We start from the raw sequence: 24,255 nt of genomic DNA, 5'->3' as shown, positions 1-24,255 counted from the left end.
AACTAAGCATGCAAGCACACACAACCTTGTTTTACAAGCAACCGGCTTCTCTTCCTTTCATGCTTTTCTTTTAAAAAATTTACGTGAGACTGGGTAAGGTGGAGCAGAAGAACGTGTGTCCGATGGACCTCACTGGGCTCCTGCAACCAGCCCCGTCCCAGGTGCTGACCTGCTGAGGGACGCCTGCCCGAGGGCGGGGGGTGGTCACTCGCTCTCCAGGGAAACCCCTTCTGCAGCTCTGTCCTCTTCAGGAGAGGCATGGACGAGAACATGGCAGATATGGAATTTGGACAGCCCAGCACAAACCACCTTGCTCCTTCCTACTCAGAGTTAACTGTTTACTGACTGAATTTACCCAGGTGAACTGCTGTCCTGATTCCATCTCTAAGGGGCCTCAGTGATGATGGAAGGTGACCTTGAAACCCAGTCAGAGATTCTCTGTCTGGGAGGCTGGTGGGTTTTGTCTGGTTTCCTTCAGTTAGTGCCAGCTCTTGCTGTCAGTGATTTTGAAGTTGCCATCAGCTCCTCGAGCTTCCCCTGGGACCTGTCCCCTGGATACCTGCCTCTCCCAGGAGTTCTGTCATGAGTCACAAAAGCGTAACTATCAAGTGTCTCCTCTGGATCAGGCATTGTGGTTGGCCGTGAGAACACAAAGCAGATACAACTCCTCCCTTGTTGGAGTTTAAGTCTAATGGGAGTGCTCAGTCGCTTAGAGTCATATCCGACTCTTTGCAGCCCCAGGGACTGTAGCCCGCTGGGCTACTCTGTCCACGCAGTTTTCCAGACAGAGTACCAGAGTGGGGCAGGCAAGAGTACCAGAGTGGGGTACCACTTCCTATCCCAGGGGAATCTTCCCGTCCCAGGGATCTCCTACATCGGCAGGCAGATACTACCAGCGCCACCTGGGAAGCGCTCTAATGGGAGAAGCAGGCATTAAATAAATCACTCCATACCGCTCCAGTTGATGGGTGCTGTGTGGATGGCGTTTGGGTCCTGTCACCTCCCTGCACGGCCACATTTAAGCTGTGACCTGAAGGATGTTAGACTCAGTCACTCAGAGGAGAAGAGGGAGGAGTTTCAGCAGAGGGAATGCAGCCCAATCAAGCTCTGTGGTCATGTCTAGAACACTGCCTTGTTCCGGAGAATGTTGAGAGTGGCCATGCCTGGGCAGTTTTGTTTTTTTTTTTAATATATTTATACATTCATTTGCTTTACATTTTAGATTCCACGTGTCAGTGATGACATAGACTGTCTTTCTGTCTGTGAGCATTCTTAAATGATCACGCCCATGCGATCATGAGCTCCTCTAGAGCAGGGACCGTCAATACAGGGCTCATCACTCTTGTGTTCAGTCGGTCAGTCGTGTCTGACTCTTTGCGACCCCATGGAGCCCACCAGGCTCCTCTGTCCATGGGATTCTCCAGGCAGGGACACTGGAGTGGGTTGCCATTTCCTTCTCCAGGGATCTTCCCGACCCAGGGATTGAACCCGGGTCTCCTGTGTCTTCTGAATTGCAGGTGAATTCTCCACCCACTGAGACGTCGAGGAAGCACAGGGCTCATGGTAGGCACTTAGTAAGTCTGTATCTAGTAATAAAAGGGGTTGGTCATGGACAGTCTTTGAGCTGCTTTCTGTTAGACCTTCTTTATATTAAAATATGACACACAGCTCATGAAAAGATCTGCAGTAACTCGATTTGTCAACAGCAACTTCCCCAGCGAGGCTGGCTGGTGGCCCCCCTTGGAGAAGGCTCTTTGCCAGGTCCACACATCCTCGCCCTGCCTTCCCTGCTATTCTCTGTGCTGTGTTCCTTACCCTGTTGGCTTGGCCTGGAGTTAAACAGCCTGGTCAGTGGGACACGGAAGCCGTGTCCAGGAGTGTTTTATCTGGGCTTCTACAAAGATGAAGGCTCCTCGCAGCTTTGGTGAATCACAAAGCAGGCCATCTAATGTCTACACCTGGGAAGGTCTGGTGCATAAGTGAGGTTTCCAGGTAACTAACGGTGTGCATACTCAAACTTCTTCAGTCACACCTAATTTGAGCATTCTCATTTTCAGCATATTAGGCATTTCCCTGTATTTCTAGAAGAAAATTCTTTTTTCCTCCTTTATAACAGGCATGTATATTAAAGGGTATGTTGCCGTCAATGCCTCTTGAGGGTGTGTATGACTTGGCACCTCTCACTGATGACTTCCGGCACCTGAAGACAGACAGATAGGAATTTTATAGCCTTCCCTGTTTGCCACTTTGTAATTAGGAGATTGGTTGGAACTTGTTGCTGTTAGCTTGCCTGTATAACCCCTTGCCTTTTTCTTACCTCTTGGTCCCAATAAACTGTAAAGTTGGAAATAAAATGTAAAGTTGGAAACCACAACCAGGTTTTATTTACTTGTTCCTGTATTTATTTAAACAGTTGTTCCTTCACCAAATATATGTTCTGCCAAGTATTGTGCTAAGCTCAGAGCTTACAGAGCAGAGAGTGATGAGCCAGGGGGTGGGGGGACTGCGGTGGAGAATTGGGCCAGCGGGAGCACCTACACCAGGCTGAGCTGTTCAGAGGAAGAGGGAGTGGCTGGGCCTCAGCAATGACTCTGAATTTCTAAACCCATGAAGTGTATAAACTTCATTGCTTATACCTTGTGCTTCTCTTTTGGCTGCAGAAGCCATTTTCTATGTGTGTCAAGTTCTAGATAGGGAGAGTCTGTTTTAAGCTGAGCTTCAGGTAGATGAGGTCTTACCGGACATCAGTGGTCTTTTATTTTTGCCAGTTTCTGTCATTATTAGTGATGCTGCTGGATAACTTGGCTACTGTCTCAATTCCCAGGCTTCCCTGTTGTAAAGGCATGTCTTTCTCCCATTATAAGCAACTTTACAGGATAAGGACTTGACATGTGTTGCTATTTGGTTCTCCAAAAACCTCTCAATGTCTTAGTAAAAGAGCAAAAGATTTATGCAATATGAAAAGAAACCAGAGTATTCAATGTCTTAGAGTCAGTTGATGAAACCTCCCTGGATCAGTTAAGTGTACTGCAAAATGGTGACTTTTCTGTAGCATTTCTTTGGCAATTTCCTAGCTATCAGTGTTCTGTAAAGATCTTTATATCCTTCCTCTCCGCTCCCCTCATCGTAGACTAGATTTTTGTTTATTCAGTGCATTGTAATACAATTGCAGCCATTATTCTTTTTGGTTTGCAAAATGGCCTGAGTGTGGCTAGTTGGGAGCCCCTTCAGTCTGGCCCCTGTCTCGCTGACCGAAATTCTTGAGCACATCCTTGCTCTTTGACATAAGATGTTCCAGGCCCACGCCTGGAGTCAGCTCTATCTCAAGAAGCCCTTTTATTGCAGAATAACATTTAGAAACCAGGACTTGGGCACCAGGAGTGCCCATTGCTACAGAGATGTCTTTTAATGGCTCCTAGAGTCTTTTAATGGCTGAAACTAGGGTATACATTAAAAGAGGAAAAAATAGACATTTGCATTGATATTTCTCCTAAAGTGTTACACTGTTATAAGATCTGTATTAGAAATTCAATTAGGATGATGCTTGGAGCTTATCAGAGAACCTTTCCTTCTTAAAAGAAAAAAAATAAACAACTTAAAATCCCTTTGTGTCTGCTATTCTCATTTCTCTGGAGGGAGAAAGGACAACTGCATTAATCTCATGTCACTTGAGGGAAAAACTGCTCAGAAGGGTTAAGTTGCCCAGGATGACTCTCTCATTTTATTGCGTGCACTCTTCCTAAGTGTGTTTGTGCTACTTCTGTGCTGGGAGGGATTTCCCAGATGGCATGAGTGGTAAAGAACTCACCTGCCAATGCAGAAGACGTAAGAGTCTCAGGTTCGATCCCTGGGTCAGGAAGATCCCCTGGGGAAGGAAATGGCAATCCACTCCAGTATCCTTGCCTGAAAAATCCCACGGACAGAGGAGCCTGGCGGGCTACAGTCCATAGGATCGTGCAGAGTTGGACACAACCAGTGTGACTTAGCATCCACACAGTGTGCTGGGAAGGGATAGCTGGCGGTTATCTCTTACATGTTTTAGTAAATTCCTTTTGTTATCATAGTTTTGCTGTCAACCGAAAAAGCATTTCTCATGTTGCCAGTGCTCATAATTTATTCTGGTTGCTTTCAGGTGCGGCTAAATCAAGTCCAGCATCTAAACCAGGATCCACACCTTCTCGTCCCTCATCAGCCAAAAGGGCTTCGTCCAGCGGCTCAGCATCCAAATCTGATAAAGACTTAGAAACGCAGGTCATACAGCTTAATGAACAGGTAACCCAGCATCCCCTGCCCGGTCTGTGGGAGCAGTGATGGGTATGAGGGCGAGATGAGCAGACCCCTCTGGGCCTGGGATGGGGAGGGGAGGGACCCAGTGACTTCAGCCAAGTCAGAATGAAAGGAACTAGTGGGGTGGATAAAATCAGTGGCCCGTTGTCAATAAAAGATGTTAAGTCACCAATCTCATAGCTGCACATTGAGAGAACAGCTTCCCAGGTGGCTCAGTGGTAAAGAATCTGCCTGCCAAGCAGGGGATATGGGTTCGATCCCTGGGTTGGGAAGATACCCTGGAGAAGGAAATGGCAACCCACTCCAGTATTCTTGCTTGGGAAATGCTATGGACAGAGGAACCTGGCGGGCTACAGTCTATAGGGTCGCAAAGAGTCAGACAAAACTGAGCGACTACCAAAAACCAAAATACACTGAGACAGGAGGACAGATGAGGCAGCCTCAGGTAAATGCAAGCGGGCAGGCTAACCAGCCCCCCTCATCCGCACCCCACAAATACACACCTCAGTGCTGTTAGGAGCTCCAGGCTAGACCACGGCCACTTTGAGCCAGTCTAGATTGTGTTACAGGCATCAAGGGTTAGTCTCCCTCCCTTTTTCCTTTCTTTCAGCAACCATCAGTTAAGCCTGTTCAATGTGACAGACAGTCTGTTTGATGCTGATTGTAAAGTGGCAGTAAGACAGAGAACTTCCCTTCCCTCGCTGAACTTACAGACAGACAGACACACACCACCAGCTGTTTCACCAGCAAAAGCCAAACACCGAGCCCTTCCCACAAGAGTGAACGTACACAGGAGCACTGAACCCAGGAGTGGGGGGATCGGAAAGGCCACAGTGAATTAGAACTTTTCTTTTTTATCTACCATCCCTGGGATTGCAGTAATCTATCTCTGCTGTCTTTGAAATATTCAATATGAAAGCTTACATATGCTTCCTAATCAACAATAGCTAACTTTGCCTAAGTGTATACATAGCTTAAGGGGCTTTCCAGATGGCCCTAGTGGTAAAGAACCTGCCTCCCAACTCAGGAGAGACACTGGTTCCATCCCTGGGTCAGGAAGATCCCCTGGAGGAGGGCACGGCAACCCACTCCAGTATTCTCGCCTGGACAATCCCATGGACCGAGGAGCCTGGCAGGCTTCAGTCCACAGGGTCGCAGATAGTTGGACATGACTGAAGCAACTTAGCATAGCACAGCATACATAGTTTAAAAGTTATGACATACATCAGACTCCCACTGAGGGTACCCAAAGCCAGTGCTCTCTGATAGTCTGGAGGGATGGAGTTGGGAGGGAAGTGGTGGGGAGAGGGTGGGGACACATGTCTGCCTGTGGCTGATTCATGCTGATGTGGGACAAAAATCATCACAGTATGGTAAAGTATATCCTCCAGTTTAAAGAAAGAAAGAAAAAAAAAATAGCTTACTCTAATTGCAAACTTGAAAACAAAAATGTAATATGACAACTGGGAGCTCAGGACCCAGTGTAGAAAACGCCCACCCTCGCCCTGAGTTGGGAGGAGAGTCTTTTATCCTGGCCACCCCCACTCCTGGGCTTCCCTGGTTGCTCAGCTGGTAAAGACTCTGCCTGCAAGGCCGGAGACCCTGGTTTGATTCCTGGGTCAGGAAGATCCCCTGGAGAAGGGATAGATTACCCACTCCAGTATTCTAGCCTGGAGAATCCCCATGGACAGAGAAGCCTGGTGGGCTACAGTCCGTGGGGTCACACATCTGAGCAGCTAAGCATATAAGCACACCCCCACCGCTGGGACAGGAGCCTTTATTCCAGGTCCTCAGGCTGTTCCCAGCCACTCACTGGCCCAATCCCGGTGATTAATCTGATTCTTGATGAGCCAGCAAGAGTCTGGAAACAGTTTTTGAGGTAATTGTATATTTGCAAACAAGGATCTGGTTTAAAAGCCAGCAGTTGCCTAACGAGGGTGTTTCTTTACAATTCTGAACACTTTAATGAAAAAGGTAAAACCTTAAGTCATCCGGTGGGTAGGACTTTGGTTTCTAAACTGTGGAAAGTTCTAATTACCTGCTGATTCTCAGTTTGAGCCCTTATACCATATCCCTAATGAGTTCTTCCAGGATAGGAGGTGGTTAGGCCAGCGCTAATTAGCCTGGAGCCACATGCCTGGGGCTCTATGAGAAGAGGGTCAGGCATGGGTCTGTAATACCTTAGATTTATACCCCTTTCTCCTTAGGAACTCAAATTCTCTTAATAGCTCTATTATCTCATGCTTCCTCATCATCTACCTCTACCACACTCAGGTTCCCAACCTTCTAACCCAAAGTAGAACTGCCTGGGAACCTTGGATCCTGCCTGCCCCTCTGGCTGTACAACCCGCACCTACCAGCCCCACTTCCTCTCCTGGGGCCGGTTCTAGGCTCCCAAGAGCTCACCCAGAGCCTTGGAGCCCTGAGGGCCCATGCCCTCTGCGATGCTTCAGTGAAACCGTGCATGCTCCGTCACTAAGTTGTGTCTAGCTCTTTTGCAACTCCACAGACTGTAGCCCACCAGCCTCCTCTGTCCATGGGATTTCCCAAGCAAGAATACTGGAGTGGGTAGCTTATTTCCTACTCTAGGGGATCTTCCCGACCCAGAGATCAAACCCACATCTCCTGCATTGGCAGGCAGATTCTTTACCACTGAGCCACCAGGGAAACTAAACTGTCCTTCTATCCGTAACACCACTTTCAAGAAGACAGCAGAGAGAAGTGCGTTCCAGCGGTCTTCCTCCCCCTGGCTGTAATTCCTCCATTACTGCAAAGGCCTCGCCCCCGGGCTGCCCCCAATGCCCACACATGGAGAGCATTGTGCCCGTGCCTCCATCTGTCCCTGTACCTCCGTCTGTCCCCCGGAGGGAAGGTCGGATACCTCCTGCATCGTGAGCCTTCTTTCACCCGCCGCTTACTGAGCAGCTCCGCCAGCTGCCTCCAAGGCTGTGTTAGCGCTCCCTCCATTTGCTGTCCCCGAAGCCTACAGGGTGCCCCCCTGAAGCTGGTGGGGAGCCGCACACAGGCATCCTGTGTTAGAACTGAGGACGTGAAGATGAGGAAGGGCTGAGTGATGGGGCCCAGGCCAAGGAGCAGATAGCAGGGGTAACAGACGAGGTGACAAGTGCCATGGACTTTAAGAATTCTCACGTACTCGGTCCCGTGCCTTGATGCGGGCTGTCTCCCGTGACATGCCCTGAAAGTGCCACTGTGCCAGACAGTGCAGGGATAGAAATGAATCAAGGGAGGAAAAGACATGACTGAAATAATCAGGGGCCTCGGGGTGTGTCCCTGCCATGCTTGGGGACCACAGGCGGAGGAGAGTGGGCCTGGCTAGCCCTCGCAGACCCTGTCTGTGGCTCAGACAGGAAGGCTGGGCAGATTTGCAGTGTGTGGACACCTGGGTGGTGGAGAATCGGGAGAAGAGAACTTGACTCTCCTCCAGGCTGCATCCCTAGCATTTGCCTCTCTGCTGTTCAGGCTCCTGCTCTGACACGTCGGAGTGGGACTGTGAAAATGGCGTCCCCTTCGCCAATTGATCTTTCACCGGGTAATTTAGCTCCTGTTGTTTTTACCAGGGAATGTTTATAGCTGCATGTATTACCTGATGCACCTGGAATAGCCACAAAAGCTGACCTGGGCTGGGTGTTTCTACTGAGCCTCAGCTCTTTGTTCACTGCACAGACCACACCAGTCAAGACGCAGATGAACCTGTGGTTTCCATGGGGTAGCGGCATCCAGAGACCCTTCTTGCCTGGTCCAGGGAGGGGGCCCTGGCAGATAGCAGATTCCTGAACTCCACAGACCTGTCCACTGACACCAGTGCAGGCTTGAGATGGACCTGTGGTCAGGTCTGGGGAGGAGGATGCCAGAGTCAAGAGGGTTTTCCTTTTTTTTTCTGGAATTCAGGCAACTGGGTTACCTTCAGTTTTTACAAACATCCATGGACAGAGGAGCCTGGTGGGCTACAGTCCATGGGGTCACAAAGAGTTGGACATGACTGAGCACAAGCCACAATGCCTTAGTATATTCAGAAAGAAGAGTTAAAGTCAGAAGCTGATGATCCTCCATTACCCTTTTGTTTTTCGTTTTTTATTTGTTTGGCTGCACTGGGTATTTGTTGCCGCATGCAGGATTTTTAGTTGCAGCATTTAAACTCTTAGTTGCACCCTGTGCGATCTAGTTCCCTGACCAGGGATCGATCTCTGGCCCCGTGCATTGGGAGCACGGAGCGTTAGCCACTGGACCACCAGAGAAGTCCCTCCTCTGCCTTGTGAGTAGCTGCGTGAGGGCGTCAGTGGGGTTAGCTCTGAGGAAGACCCATACTCTTGAGTCTTGCTGGATGGATTCAGGTTTGCCAGGTGCATGAGGAGAGGGCCACTGCATGTGCTGAGTATCTGTTTCAATGAATCAATAACTCCAGACATATAGCACATACAAAGGCCTGGAGTTACTAGAGAGATTTTCCATTCCAAGTATTGTCTTTGAACCTGTTAAGGGTGATTTTTCATATACTGAGAGAGAAGTTACACCTGAGGAGGACCGTGAAAGACCTCATTTACCTCCTCAAGATGTTCTTTGCATAAATTTATAACTACTCAAAGGGTTCAGAAAAATTGAGGGATTTTCCGAGAGCAGGAGGGGGTGATGGTTTGGGCCTGTGTGGGCCCTGCTGGGCCTGCAGCCTGGAATTTGAGACCAGGTCTGTCTACAAGCCCTTCCGGGTTTCTTCAGCCCAGGTGATGGCTCTGTCGGACTCAGCCTCGTAACTTGCCCCCTTTCCCTTTATCACCATGAGAAGCTGGGAGGCCCCTGAACCAGCCACAAGGGAGAATAAAGGGGATGGGGACTATTGTGCTGAGGGATTGGGGCTTCCACACTACCACCTTTGCTGTGATGAGCTCGAAGTGAGACCTGGAGGGATTGAGGCAGATCCACTCAGCCTGCTGATAGTCTTCCCTGTGCAGCCAAGCCCCTGGCTCCCCGTAGAAGCATTTGTCCAGTTTGGGTCGGGAATTGGGGCTCCAAAGCTGAGGGCAGCTCTCCATGCAAGTGACGTGAAGAAAAAAAGGAGGGTCCGAAGCCTGCCCCGTCCCCCTGCCCTCTCATCCCCCCTCCCTGCAGAGGACCAAGGAGATGGGGGGAAGGTGTGCCCCCACCCATGTCAGCGGGAAAGGAAGGCTGACTCGGAGCCCAGGTGGAACTGTCTCCTGACAAGGATCCCAGGCCTGAGGTTATTATAAACGCTCAGCTGACAGGAGTAATAGACGTGCTGCTGCAGTTGGGTTTCCGGGCCCAGGCTCGGGCTCCAATAGCAGCCCCTTGTCTCTCCCTGGACCTGCCCATCCGTTATTGTTGCACATCTGTCATTTTTGCACATCTGTCTTTTCACGCTTCGCATCCTTATACGCAGGCATGCTTGGTCACTTATTTCTTAATGCTGTATTTTTTGAGGGTTTTCTTTTCCACCTTCCCCACCCTCACCAGGTACATTCGTTAAAACTTGCCCTGGAAGGCGTGGAAAAAGAAAGGGATTTCTACTTCGGAAAGTTGAGAGAGATTGAGCTCCTCTGCCAGGAACACGGGCAGGAAAACGACGACCTCGTGCAGCGACTAATGGAAGTCCTCTACGCTTCGGACGAACACGTGAGTGTGAGCAGAGCGCGGATGCTCGTGGTCTAGAGTGATGCTCTTGGTCACGGCGCAGTGATGGCTGTACCTTCAGAGACCGCCCCGGGGCTCAGTGAGCTCGGCCGGGGCATGCGATGTTTCCAGAGGGTTCGGCATGACCCTCACCCGCTGACCCTGCGGAGGGGACTGGCATTCCTAAATCCCGGAAGAGAGGAGTGGACGTCACCAGTCGTGGGGGCGGGGCCGGGGAGCCTTGGGTTGAGAGAATCAGGCTTGCGCAGCCTCGAGTGGTTTTCAGCTCCCCGAGCAAATGAGCAGTAAGAGTGTGTGTAGAGATTCTTCTTTCTTCATGACGGAGCAGGGCGTGGTGAAAGGAAACATTAATGTCGATGCTCTTCCCGTCCCCGTCAGCCCCCACGGCCGTCTGGTTTTTCCTTCCTGGCTCGTTGTCTTGGTTACTCATCGCCAGCGCAGAGTAGCATCGTGAGACGGCCTTCTGTGTGAAGATGCTCCGGGAGGCCTCCTCCGCGGGGAGGCCCGGGGTTGCTCCCCATGAGTGAATGTGCTGGGGGGGCACCCGGGCGGTGGCTCCATCCGGGGGTGGGAAGCAGGCATGCGGAGGAGCGGGAGTCTCGGGAACAAAGGGAAGGGGCAGGATGAACGGTAGAGCCCAGGGCGGGTCACCCCACGCTCGCCTGGACAGGGCAGGAGAAGTCCCGACAGCGGTACTGGGAGCCCAGTGGGGCTTCGCCTTCCGGACGGCAGGGGAGCCAGGCCCCCGGGGGCGGCGTGGACGGCAGGGGAGCCAGGCAGGTGGCTGGCGTCCTTCTGCCAATGTCTCTGCACCACCCCGAGTGGCGTTTCCATGACGTTCTGTGTATACAGACTGCTTTGTCATCCGTCAGGCACTAGATGAATTGTGGTTACTGTCTTCACAAGTTTGTTTGAGGCAGAACCTGATGAGGTCTGTGTGGTTCCATGAGCCGGAGTGAACTGTGCTGCCGCCATCCAGGGTGGTGCCTGCTCACGGGAGCAGGGCATCTTGCAGGATGGAACCTTCCCACCATGCTGCCAGCAGGAGGAAAAGCCTTCTGCTCCTAACCTTCAGCCAGATCTTGTCCCAAGGAGGAGTCCTTGTGTAGGAGCACCAACAAGCAAACTCCAAATTAAGGGTTGGCCGGTCCTCCCACTTCCTGGCTAATGACATGAGTGCTGGCTGTGGGCAAGAGCTCTTGGCTTGGGGAGAGAGTTCAGGGGTGTCTTCCTCCATGACTACATACTCAGCTTCTGTTAGACCGTTTCTACCACCACCACCACCAACCCCCCCACCCCCAGCATACACACCAGCACCAGCTTGCTGAGGTCTGGCTTCAGCGAGCCATTCTGCAGAGTATGAGCAATGAACACACACCCTGCCTCCCCGCAAAGAAGTAATATTTCAACACATCATCAGTCATGGAGACTAATGGGTTTATTAGCAGGGCCTTTCCACAAACTCTAGGGATGGGAGATGAGGGGGAGGAGCCAAGGGCTTTCCATGTGTCAGCTCCTTTAATTCTCCGGAGAATTAAGTAGATACGGGTGTTATCCCATTTTACAGATGAGAGGAACTAAGGCGGCAGATTAAAGAACATTCCCAAGCAAATAAGCATCATAATTTGCTTTTGAACTTGAGCGCTGAGTTCGTGCCCTCTCTTCTGCAAGCCTGAGCCACCTTTTAAACAGGGAATATTTTAAATAGGAATGCCTTTTAAGTAGGAACAGTAGTGATAGCTGACATTGCATATTTAGCACGTGCTAGATACTACATTCGTGTTCTAAATACATTTCTCACCACATCCTTTTACGTTGTGTACTATTACTTATCTCTGCGTCACAGATAAGATTACTTGTCCAGTGATCCACCCTTAGTATGCTCCATCACTACCCATATTTCACTAACTCAGAGCCCCAAAATCTTGAGGACTGTGTTCCCTCTTCTCAGTATACTGGATGCTATGGGGGAAGGCAAAAGTGAAGGTAATACCTCATAGGGGAACGACAGGATAGACTTCGTCTAATTGACAGTATTGAGTTGCCCATGTTCTGTACGTGAAGAAGGAATTAGTCAAATTCCTTCCTGGGTTTTCTCAAACAACTCCCTTCATCTCATTTTGTTGTTTGGCACCTTCAAAAGTATCATTCTGGCCACTAGGCTTCCTGTTAATTCAGCACCCACCGAGAACGTCGATTTTCTTCTGGCTGGCAGCATCACCAGACCCACCTTTGTTGTTCGGGCTGAGATGACGCTAATGTCGTCAGAGAGGGAGAAACATGGTCGGGAGGAGAGAGACAGACAGTGGCCTTGCTGCCGGGTGTGTGCTGAGAAGCATCTGAAGTCCAGGAAGAGATTTAGAGGCAGTAAGTAACCAGGCCACTGGAATCTAGAAGATAGACAACACAAACTACGTGTGTGGGTGACCAGAGCGAAACCTTCAAACCCCGTTGCTGCCTTAATTTTTCTCATTCCAGAATAACTTCTCATGCAACTCTGGGTCTGGACAGCTCCAAAAGAAACACTTCAGGCTATGCTGAGTTTTCCGTAGAGGATCAGCTGGAATATGCCAGGTGTCCTTGTTTAAAATGTGACAAGACCCTTTTTTTTTTTAAACTTTGGTTTCTATATAGAAAGATGGGAGTGATTGCTGTGTGCCCGGACACTCCAGGGTATCTCCCTTACTGCACACACGTGAACACATGACACTTCTTAGCAGTGGATGGGGAGGGGCTCCAGAGTGCTCATCCTGCTCTGCTCTCTGCTTTTCTTCCTCGAGGTTCACAGAACCATCCTAGATACCCTAGACTCATCAAGGTTTGCCTCCCTCCCTGAGCATAACGAATCCTGTTTCTGTGGCCGCCTCCCAGCTTATCCAGGTTCTACCTTTAAGGGAGTAAGCCTTTAAAAAGCTTCCACTTGGGCTTCCCTGATGGCTCAGTGGTAGAGAAATCCACCTGTCAATGCAGGAGACGTGGGTTTGATCCCTGATCTGGGAAGACCCCACATGTCTCAGAGCAGCTAAGCCTGCGCACCACAGCGACTGAGCCTGTGCTCTAAGCCCCTGCTCCACAGCAGAAGTCACCGCAAGGAGCAGCCTGTACACCTCAACTAGAGAGCCTGCGCAGAGCAACAAAGTCCCAGTGCAGCCAAAAACAAAAATTTTTTTTGGAAAAAAGCTTCCACCCTTGCCTAGGAAAGGTGTCAGTTGGGGAACAATGGGCTCAGCAACTTCAAATGCAGTTGCTGCCTTAATTTTTCTCATTCCAGGGTAACTTCTCATGCAACTCTGGGTCTGGACAGCTCCAAAAGAAACATTTCAGGCTATGCTGAGTGTTCTGTAGAGGATCCGCTGGAATATGCCAGGTGTCCTTGTTTAGAATGTGACAGTCTACTGCACCCACCCCAAAAGCTCCAGAAGCCTCCTTTTTCCCCCACTGTGCTTCACCCTGACACTGCATCCTGTTTTCAGGCCATTCACACACTTCAGTCCTGGCTGGACATGCAGCCATGATGCATATGGTGTCTGGGAAAAAATGCCAGCACTTTACTCCTGTTGCCGCTGGCCTGACTTCTTTGCACCTCCGAGAGGCGGAGATTTCTGGTTGCCTTCCTCCTGGAAGTGGGAGAGGTGCTGAGGAATCTGAGGCTGCGCTGAGGCTCTGCTCGGCAGTTAACCACAGACAGACCCTGCATTGGCACTGCAGGTGGAGAGGTCTCCTCCCTCAGTCTTTATTTCACCTTGGCTGGTCTTTGATTCTTATAGTCAGCCGATTTTAGAATAACATGTTTGGAAGATGTAGACATGCACATGAGTTTGGAGTATAGAAGTAAACGGAGGCAGTTTACTTTGCAGTCGTAGAAACCTCATGGAAGTTTCCAGAGCAGATGGCCAGCGTGCTGTACAGTTCCTGTCTTGATGATTCTCATCATCTTTAATACTTGGCTTGGGGCCACAGGTGTCTGGGCTTAGTCCTTGGGTAGCTGCTGCCCTGCGCTTCTGTCAGCAGAGCGTCACCTGCTAATACATAGGCGCGTGTTTCCTGCGGTCCTGTCCCAGAAGCCACTTTGGTGGAATGGCTTAAGCTACGTCCCCAGCTCCACCCACGTGTTTTGGATTCAGCCTGCATTTCTGTCACTGGACGCAGCATTGGGTATGTTCAGAAGGCAGACACAGCCCCTGCCTTCGCAGAGCTTGCTGCCCTGGCGAGAGAGACAGAACGTGGACACCGCCGACTGGAATATGTCAGGCTGTGATAAATGCAGTAATGGAGACATAAATAAACTTGTGTGGGGTGCACATAAAGACAGCCTGGAGGGACAGGCCGGGACTTCACAGAGAAGATGACATTTGTGTTGGATGTTGAAAGATGACGAGGAATGTGACCAGTTACAGAGCTCAGGACAGGGAGTGTTTTTTTCTGCAGAGGAAACAGCACGAACAAAGCAGAGAAAAGAACAGCCGGATGAGCTGGTGTAGGAGTGGCAGATGAGCCTCCATCTAGGAAGGTGGGAGGCGCCCCCGCTCTCCCCACCACAGTATCCTGGAGCCCCCTCCAGGGCTGACTTGCAGCTCGCTTCTCCTTCTGTTGATCATTGAAAGAATAAGGAACTCCAAAGCAGCCGCTGACAGCTAATCATTTAGGAAGTGGTGATGGACTGACATGCAGATGTTAGACTTAATTAAGCAGGTGGCACCCCAGTGCTTGAGTCACGTATTTGACCTAGGTTTCGCCTGGCCTCCTCCTCGCCTGTGCAGTTGAGTTCCTCCCTCTTGCGTGGGGCAGAAGAGAAAGATCATCTTTGAGCATGAGCGCCTCCATGGCACAGTGGGCTGGGAGCTCCCCATGGTGACGTGTGATGGGTGTGTCCTGCCAGGCCTTCAGGGCACCTTCATTTGCACCCCAGGGGTTAGCAATCCATTGGCAGCACAGGACATTTGCTCTTCACACTCGCGTTACCCAGTAAAAAGAGTGCTCTGGGGTCCGAGGCTCCTACCGATGAGATGTGTGACCTCACAGGGGCACCCCGTGAGTGAGGGGCTGCCCTCTGCCAGCTGGAGACCCGAGACCTAGGCCGGGACACCACACCCACCCCCTTGCTCAGCAAGTGTGGAAAGCAGGCCTGGGGAGGGGCCTAACCCAGTGATGGGTTTCTGGGCCCACCGCTGGCGTGACAGGCCCACGGTTCCTTGAGTCCACCTCTTCCGACTTCTAGTCCGGGATTAAATCCATCATCCCACAGTTGACTCCCAGTCCTGGTGTGAGCAGACAGGATTTCCTGTAAACTGTCAAATAGAGCCTCATTTCTTTGATCTTCCCACCAACTGCCTAACACTCACAAAAACAGTTGTGTAAGGAAGGCATACTTGAAACCAGCTGAAGTCCGGGTGATGTGATATGGAAGCAGCTAACTCTTTAAAGTTAGGGTGATGAACCAAACAAGATCTCTAACCCCTGGGGGACTCAGAGGCTCAGAGTCCTGCTGGAGACATTGAGTAGAGTAAGCTTGAGTCTGCAAGTCAACCTTGTAGCCAGACAGCAGAGATGTGCACACAGACACACACACACACACACACACACCTACACACCTGCAGTGTGCACCCTGATGGAAGCATGAGCATAAAGCTCAGAGGAGCAGCCTGTTCTGGGGTGAAGGCAGTGAGGGAGGCGTGGAGAGGAGTGTGCAGCAGAGCAGACACGGGGGTCCCTGGTTCACCACTGCTGGTCAGCTCCCAGGAGCAGGACTTCCCTTCTTTGCTCCCAGACTGGAGGCGGCCAGTGGCTCCTCCTCCCTGTCCGATCCCAGCAGGAGGTGCTATTCTGCTCCCAGGAGGGTGGGAGGGCGCCTCTGTCCATGAGGCCCTAACTCTGTGCAGAGTGGGGGGTACAGAGGCATGAGGAGGATGCTGCTGGGCTGACCTGGGGAAGAACTGGCAGAGCCTGGAGTAAAGGAGGGCTCAGGGCTCTGAGGTCAAAGGACACAGCGGTTAAGGGATTAAGGAGTGAGGGGTCCCGAAGGACAGCAGATGTGGGCAGAGGAGGAGCGGGGTTTTCATGCTTCAGAGGTGGAGCCGTGTTGGGTGTTGATGATAGGTGTGGTTGTAGGGAAACCGAATATTTCACGTGCATCTTGACCCCAGTCCAGCAAGGGATGGCGCTAGATTTGAACCTAAGTCTTCAATATGGTGTCATTTTCTCCTCCTGTTGTAGAAAAGATTACTTTTTAAAAAATCATTCTTCTTTCTAAAATATATTCCAATGAGTTTTCTCCTTCCAAGAAAAAAATAATCACAGCTCACATTTATGTGCCAAACACTCTTTTAGGCACTTTACCTATGTTAACTCAGAGCCCTCTGTTGAATTCAGCGACTCCATTGATTTACTGATCAGTGACACTCATTGAAAACTGACAAATGGGCACTTGTGGTCTGTCACCCATTTTACAGATGAGAAAACCAAGGCACATAGCAGTTAAGTCACCCAAAGTCACTCAGCTTGTAAATAATGGATCTGGGAGACAAACTCCAACTCCATGCTTATAACCTTGACGTTAATGCTGCCTCTTAGAAGATAAGTGATAACGTGACCTTGGCTGATAATCTGTTTCTGTTGTGGCACCCTCTCTGATGTCCTTCTACTGACACATGTGCACAAGACTTGTACACATATGTGCGGTCTGACACAGATGGATGAGGCCCTGTCCCAACTTCTGGAGCCTCAGGATCCACTGAATGAGGCCACAAGGCTCAAGACAAGCAAGATTACAAATCAAAGTTTTACAGCCAAAGCATAAGCAAAATGTTGCAGGAAGAAGGAAAGAGAATCCTGTCTCTGGGGTCTGGGGAGATGATCCTGCTGTGTTTGAGTTGGATTTTGAGAGATTCATCCTGGGCTAAAGGGAATAGGGCCAGACAGGGAGGAGGTGTGCAAAGTGTGAGAGAACATGAGTGTGTCTGTGTGTCCCAGCGGGCGCTCCTGACAGCAGTGCAAAGCGTTGTGCATTCTGGAGGCAGCAGTCGGCCCTATTGATCAGCTGCACTCCCTCTGTTTGAGTAACAAAGAGCTGATTCTTATTTGAGAGGTCAGAAAATTAAAAGATTTGCAGGTATGGCTGACCAAGGTTGGTATTCCCCCAAGTTGGTGTTCACAATGTATTTCCGTGGGTTAAAGGCAAGCAGTAAATAGGTCATTTGGAACCAAGTGGAGGACACCTCAACCATCAAAAGTAAGCAGAAAACGCCTCAGGTACCCAAAATAGATGGCTGGAAGGAGCTCAGCTCCTGCGCTCCCTTGATGGAGAAACCACCTGTCCCGGGGCAGCCCGGAACCGTAACTGACACCCTTTTCTTTACCTAACCACTCTTGACAAGCTGCTTCTCCACATCACAGGAGTAACAGGTTCTAACAACGGGTCTGCTTCAAGCAGATATGCTACCAGGTGAGGAGGAAGAGCAGGGCAGGAGACGGAGCCCTCGGTCACCCTGGGGGGCCTGGGGCTCAGGCCCTGCCACAGCAGGCTCACCCCCGGTGATCACAGCACCCCTTTGCTTTACTGTCTTCCGGAGGGTGGGAAAGTATGTCATAGGTCTGTGAGGCTGTGCTTCGAAAGCGGACAGAAGGAAAATGTGGTGCACAAATCCTGCTGGCTGTGTTCTAGAAGGATCCATCTTTGGAGGGGCGGGGGACGGGAAGGCGTCCGTCTGTGTGCTTGGCTCCTGGGAGCAGGGTGGGCTCCGCGTGGCTCGCGCCATGGAGACGCCGTGCCGCGCAGTCACGGTGGGGCCAGGGACACGGCGGGGCCGCCGGCCGTGAGCTCCATCAGTTGAAACCTCGCCCCCGGCCCCTCTCACCCCCGCAGGAGGGCCACCCAGAGGAGCCGGAAGCAGAGGAGCAAGTCCACGAGCAACAGCCCCAGCAGCAGGAAGAGTACTGAACCATCCCGGCAGCTCTCCACACTTCCGTTTTGGTGGGAACTTCTCTTCCGGAGAATTGGAACACGTGTGGCCTCAAGCTCATCAGAAACCAGTCGTTCCCAGTCTGCTGTTACATCTTCGCGCCAGCGCCCACGCCAGCACCGCGCTCGGGTCCCATTTCCTTTGCCAAGACACACTAGCGGCGGCCACGGGCGGCCTGCCCGAGACATCCCGGGGCTCACACACCTTCAACTTCCCCACTTGGCTGCTTGAGATTGGTTCTGCTCTTTGCATTTCTTTCCAGAACAACTTCTCCCCAACCCTACCACCATCACCACCACCACCGTTCCCTTTTTATCCTGGTGTGAAACAATGGTAATTTGATATATGGTATTTATATTGGCATTTCTCAACCCAGTGTCACTAGATGTCACACACATTTGTGGTGCTTTGATGTTTGCAAGTCTAACCTCTGTGAACATAAATTTGGTCAAATAATAAATTGGAACAAAGGGAAAGAGATAACTTGATATGAAAGCCATATGACAGTGACTTGTTTCATGGGGAAAAACAGAGTCAGTTTCTCCCTCCACTCACAAACGAAAGGGAAGAAAAAAAGGAAATAAAACTAGGACTTCAGGGCCTAGCAGTGTTCATCCATCAGCATGTTAGACAGCCACACAGTATGTTGTTAGTTTGGAAAGACATTCACTCAAGGAGAACACCATCTCGACTTGGCCCTCCAACTGCTTCCCCTCCCCCCACCCAGGTTCTCACGCTGTTTTCTTTCTCAGGGTCCTCTTTGGTGGGCAGCCACTCTCCCTAAAAGCTGTCATCGGGTGTCTGCAGTCAGAGGGGGTCTGCACGGACACAGGTCCTTCCTGCCTCTTCGTGTGGGTTTTAGCCCCAACCCTGTCATCCACACTAGGGGGTTCCTCCTAAAGAATGACTTCAGGGTGTGCAGCCCTGGGCATGCCACACACTTGCTGGAAGGCCTGGAGTGACGAGCTTATGATAGGAGTGTAAGCCCAAGGGAGAACCCTGCTTCTGAAGTCTGGTGTTGACACTGGAAAGACAGCACAGAAAAATCTGACTCCCAATGCCTTCTGGAATAAGGAATTCCCCCTCTTCAGTACGATGGCCCTCCTTGTCATTGACCTTCGCTAAACCGTGGCAATTCATAAATAGAGGAAACATGAATGAATTAAAAGCATTCCTTATTTTTTTTAAACTAATATTTGCACATTTTCTTAGTATCTTTCCAAATCTTTGCCTCCCCCCCCCCCCCCAACCACTCCTTTGAAAGATGGTTTCCCTCCCTGGATCATTCATTTCACTTGGTTTCTAACTTTAGATTTTCTTTCACTTGTTATTTGACTTAGCAGGTGCAACGAAAAAAAACAAGTGTGCCCCCTCCACTTTCCTCTTAACTGAAAAAGCTTCAAATAAATTTCTGAATCATGTCTCATAAAGCTTTGACATTTCTTTATTAACTGATGAAATACGAATTCTAAATTCTAGCCTTGAAGCTTTCCACCAGAAGGAGTCTTCTCAGATCTTTAGCGGCAGAGTGGTATTTATCGAGTTACACGTGAAAAGGATTGCTTGTATTTTTGAGGTGGTTACAGGACACTGTGCAGAAGTGGACAGCTGTTCCATGGGGCTTGGTTTCCCTTTCTTCTCTCTCCTGCTTGCTCTGCGCCTCGGCGACAGCTCGTTTCTCTCAGGCTGGAGTCCAGCCTGGCTCTCTGCGGTGACATCCTCCCACACCTGGTCGCAGGGCGTGGTGGTGCTATACGCAGCATCGTGCTTCACGGCGTGTCCCCTCCCAAGCCTGGCACACTCACTGAGTTTCCTGCTTTTTAAACAGCTCTGGTGAAGAGGCACAATAAGTAGTTCCCTGCAGGTGACACTTGAGTGGTTCCCAGGCGGTTCTTTGCTTGCCCTGGACACATCAGTAACACCCAGTGCCAGGTAGGGCAGGACCCACGCGCCCATCATGAGGGTGATTATTGGGTAGTGTGCATAAGCCTCCCCAGTGACACTCAGCCACTCTGTTCCTCCCTAGATCCCCAACTTTCTTGCCTATTAACATACTGGCCAGATACCTGGCAAAGATAACTTTCGCCAGTCATCCTATTCCTGCTTCCTTCCCGGTATCTTGGGGCAGACTCTTGGTTTCTTTAGAGAGGAGCTATATACTTCCCTTTCTGCCTCCTCCTGGGGCGTCTTCCACCGCACGGGACATCACTGGTGCCTCGGGGAATCTTTGACAGCTAAGTTTCTCAGTCCTCTTTGTCTGCACCCCAGCCTATAGTGCAGCTCACCTCTCATTTCCCAGGACTGCTCCTTTCTCCCTGATGACTACCCCATCATTCGTCTCGGCAGCCAGTCCCCTGCCCTCGTCACCCATCCTCATGCTGGGCTGAGAAGCATCCGCTGGACTTGGGTCTTAGTGTCCCCTTCACACCCGCCACAGCTGATTATAGTATGTCCACTGCTCACATCAGGTAGGAAGTGATTGAAGCAGGGGGTAAAGAGAAAACAGCAGAAAAGCAGAAAAAAGACACACCCCGTTGACTCGAGAGAAGTAAACTCCAGAAGGGAACCAGGAACTCCTCCCTCCCCTGGTGAGTATTTCCATTATTCCGTTAAGGTTTAATATGCATTCAGATTCCTTTTACTAAATAGTACACCATAAAGCTTTTGTTATATATTAAATGTAAACTGAAAGGAATGTAAACATATGTATTGTTAATTATAAATATAGATAAGTAATGACATAATAGATGAAAAGGTCTTATTCAGATGTATCACATTCATTTTACATTACCCATCTATTGTCGCATGGTAGAATAGTTTTTTGTCTCTGAATATGTGAATAACTTGACTTGCGTTTATCTTTTTACATATTTAATAAAAAAAAGTATATGTTAAAATCAGTCTGGTTCTAGAGTCTTGAATTTTTATGCTTTATGTCCTTTTGAGTGAGCATGTTTATACTAACAAGTTCTTTATATAAATTTCACACAAAGTCCACATGGTTTACATGGGGAGGGGGGTGGCTTCTTTTTATTGATGGCAAATGTTTTAGCAGGAATTACAGGTTAGTATCTAAATCAGATGAGGCAGCTATACCACTGTTTTAAAATTCCACAATTTTTTTTTTAAATACAGGCTTTTCTGGTGGCTTAGATGGTGAAGAATCTGCCTGCAATGTGGGAGACCTGGGCTCAATCCCTGGGTTGGGAAGATCCCCTGGAGGAGAGCATGGAAACCCACTCCAGTTTTCTTGCCTGGAGAATCCCCATGGACAGAGGAGCCTGGCAGGCTACAATCCATGGGGTCGCAAAGAGTCGGGCACCACTGAGCGACTTTCACTAAGAATCCCCCTTTAGGAAACATTCCACTTGCAAGCCAACGAAGTCTTCACTCCCATCTGGACAACACAGGGGCTGGGCAAAAGCAGGTAGATGTTTTGAAGTAAAGCTTTGTGGCAAAATGACCTGCAGTTGGCAAAAGCTCTTTGATTAAGTGTATTTCCTCCAGTTTGCTGACTTTAACAGCGATAACTGACAGACATACATGGAATACACACCTTGCAGGAATAACTGAAGAAATGTATTCAAACTGGCCTGGTGCCCCCCTGGACACCCTGTAGAGCAGGTGCCAGTCTGCAGAAGACTTCGCCCAGGAGCCTGCAGGTTATTGGAGTTCATGCCGCAGGATGCCAGCCTTCCTGAACCTGCTTTCAAGCACCACCTAGAGGCCAGTTTTGTGTCTGTACTGCCCTTGGCAACTCTTTCCCATTCATTTGCCTTCAGGCCCTTGAAGCAGGAAAATCACAGAGCTATCACCACTGCTGTCCATTCACACATTACTCCACAGGGTACTTTCGTGATGGAAGTCTGAGCCACAGTTACCTGGGCTGGGAAATGGTTTTTTGTTTGTTTGTTTGTTTATGTTCAGTCACTCAGCTGTGTCTAACGCGATGGACAAGTAATCTGCCAGGCTCCTCTGTCCATGGGATTCTCCAGGCAAGAATACTGGAGTGGGTTGCCATTTCCTCCTACAGGGGATCTTCCCGACCCCAAGAATTGAACCCGTGTCTCCTGTGTCTCCTGCCTTGCAGGTGGCTTCTTTACCCACAGAGTCAAGCACATGCTTAGAGCACATGTGAAAAGTGAAAGTCACTCAGTCGTGTCCAACTCTGCGACCCCACGGACTATACAGTCCATGGAATTCTCCAGGCCAGAATACTGGAGTGGGTAGCCTTTCTCTTCTCCAGGGGATCTTCCCAAGCAAGGGATCAAACCCAGGTCTCCCTCATTGCAGGTGGATTCTTTACCAGCTCAGCCACCAGGGAAGCCCCTAAACAGTTCAAAAGTGGTGAGATAACATATTTGCTCCATTTTATAAATCTGAGATCATGGATAAAAATTTGAGGTGTTCCTACTTGGTATGATTTGTAAGCCCATGAGTCCAGAGGGAAGGGAAAAAAGTTAATGCACCCCACTAAGTTCGAGTTACAAGATGCTAGTTCTCTAAAATTAAACATACCTTCATGTCTGGCCTTTCTCACTCTTGCTCTGAATGGCTAGAACAGAGCCACCATGACCGCTGAGGCTGCTATTACAAGTAAATATTCAAGCACTGATACAGTGTCCCCAAACAGCACCACGTGTAAGAGCACCTTCTCCCTGGATGTCTAACAGCTCCTGTCTGGCTAAATTAGGAACTCATAAGAGCCTATTCTTCATTCATTGGAAGAGCTCTGGCTTCACTGCCTAACATGGCAAAGTGTAAAGTCCACTGAACCCCTGGGGGCCCTCAGATGGCACCAAGGCTTCCGGTCACGAGACTGCTCAAGGGCAGACCCCTCCCCCAAGCTGTGACCTGGACCCCACAGTGATCAGCCGTGTTCACACCGAAGGTGCTTTTGCTAAGGCCTTGTCACCTGTGTTGGGCTTATGATTGGAACAAAAATGGAAGGCTCAGCTGGAGCCAATTTGTTGAATGCCTTTTTCTCTCTTTCCACTGGCAGAAAATGTTGAACCTTTTCTAGCTTGCCACGTTTTAAATTTATTAAATAGGTTTCTCTTTGTATTTTGTAACTATTTTATCAAGATGGGGTGTAAATTGACCTTAAAGGGCAATAGCATGTTAATGTGTGCTTCCCAGGTGGCGCAGCAGTAAAAATAATCCACCTGCCAGTGCAGGGTTTGATCCCTGGGTCGGGAAGATCTCCTGGAGGAGGAAGTGGCAACCCAGTCCAGTATTCTTGCCTGGAAAATCCCATGGACAGGGGAGCCTGGCAGGCTGTAGTCCTTGGGGTCGCAAAGAGTCAGACATGACAGAGCACACACATGTACACACAGCATTATTAATGTACCTTTGAATTTATGCTATTCATTAGAAACTAGCCCTGTAGCTAAATGTATTCTTCAGAAAATAAAAAAGTAGACATCTCTTTCCATGTAGCAAGAGTCCTTCATGTTTTTACACTACGGTATTCCTTTCAGTCTTAAAGGTTACCTGTATAACTTTTTAAATAATTTTGTAAGATATGTTTATGTTATTCATTAAGTGTTTGGGTCAGATCTGATCATTTAAATGAGACTTTAGAGAAATTACAGAAGTAATGAAAAGTTTCCATATCATGTATTCAGAATTTTAGCCTAATCCAAGTTCACAGCTTACTACTAGGACACTCTCTTCCAATCTGATACATATATATTATATGGAGGAAATGTGACCTCCTACCAATGGAACAGTTTTTCCACCAGCATGAAAGTTATGTCAGAGAAAGACCACAGAGAATGAGTTTCAGTTTTGTCTCTTCTAGGCTAAGCTCTCTCAAAGACAGGTTCAGGGACCTTCCCGTCCTGTAGACACAGACACCATCAAAAACCTTTGGTCATTTGAAGACCTGTGGTCTTTTGACCTACTAATGTTGGTCCTCTGGAGAAAACATGCCCTGGAAACCAGAGAAGGAAGTGGCTGCTGCTGCACAGAAAAGTTGTTTATTCCTGGTCCCATTTTTTAAATGGAAAGATGTATATGTTCAAAGACTCACTCAGCTGTCTCCTCAGGGGAAGAAGCATTTACCAAACACAGCCTCTCTCTAAATGTAAAACATAAGTCCCACAAAGCTGCTAGTTCCACCTCAGAACCACCCAAAAGAACATTTTAAGCCAAAAGAAGACAGTGGGGAGGGAAGAGTTTTTTGTTTTTCTCCTCCAATTTAATCGTTGGAAAAAACTGAGCACTAACCGTGGGCAAAATGCAGCAGTCAGTCGTGACTTTTTAACCACAATATCGGGTCACCGTCCCTCAGTTAACTCTGAAGAGGCTTTCTGAATCCACACCGGCCTCAATCCATAAACAA

The 24,255-nt window shown here is 49.5% G+C and overlaps 1 protein-coding gene across 3 annotated transcripts in view; it reads left to right on the top strand.

Moving 5' to 3' along the window:
- Positions 1-20,809, top strand: part of MAPRE2 (microtubule associated protein RP/EB family member 2) — a 177,389-nt gene extending 156,580 nt beyond the window's left edge. For all 3 annotated transcript variants that reach the window (XM_065932378.1, XM_065932377.1, XM_065932376.1), the window contains 3 exons: positions 4,133-4,272; positions 9,775-9,933; positions 17,813-20,809. In XM_065932378.1, coding sequence (XP_065788450.1) covers positions 4,133-4,272; positions 9,775-9,933; positions 17,813-17,887 — 374 coding nt within the window. In that variant the 3' untranslated portion in view covers positions 17,888-20,809. The remainder of the gene's footprint in view (positions 1-4,132; positions 4,273-9,774; positions 9,934-17,812) is intronic.
- Positions 20,810-24,255: the final 3,446 nt, after the last annotated feature.

This window comes from Muntiacus reevesi, chromosome 4 (genome assembly GCF_963930625.1).
Source record: "Muntiacus reevesi chromosome 4, mMunRee1.1, whole genome shotgun sequence".
In the NCBI taxonomy this organism is placed as follows: Eukaryota; Metazoa; Chordata; class Mammalia; order Artiodactyla; family Cervidae; genus Muntiacus; species Muntiacus reevesi.
Note: the sequence above shows the minus strand (reverse complement) of the source record. Positions and strands in the feature narration are given on the sequence as shown.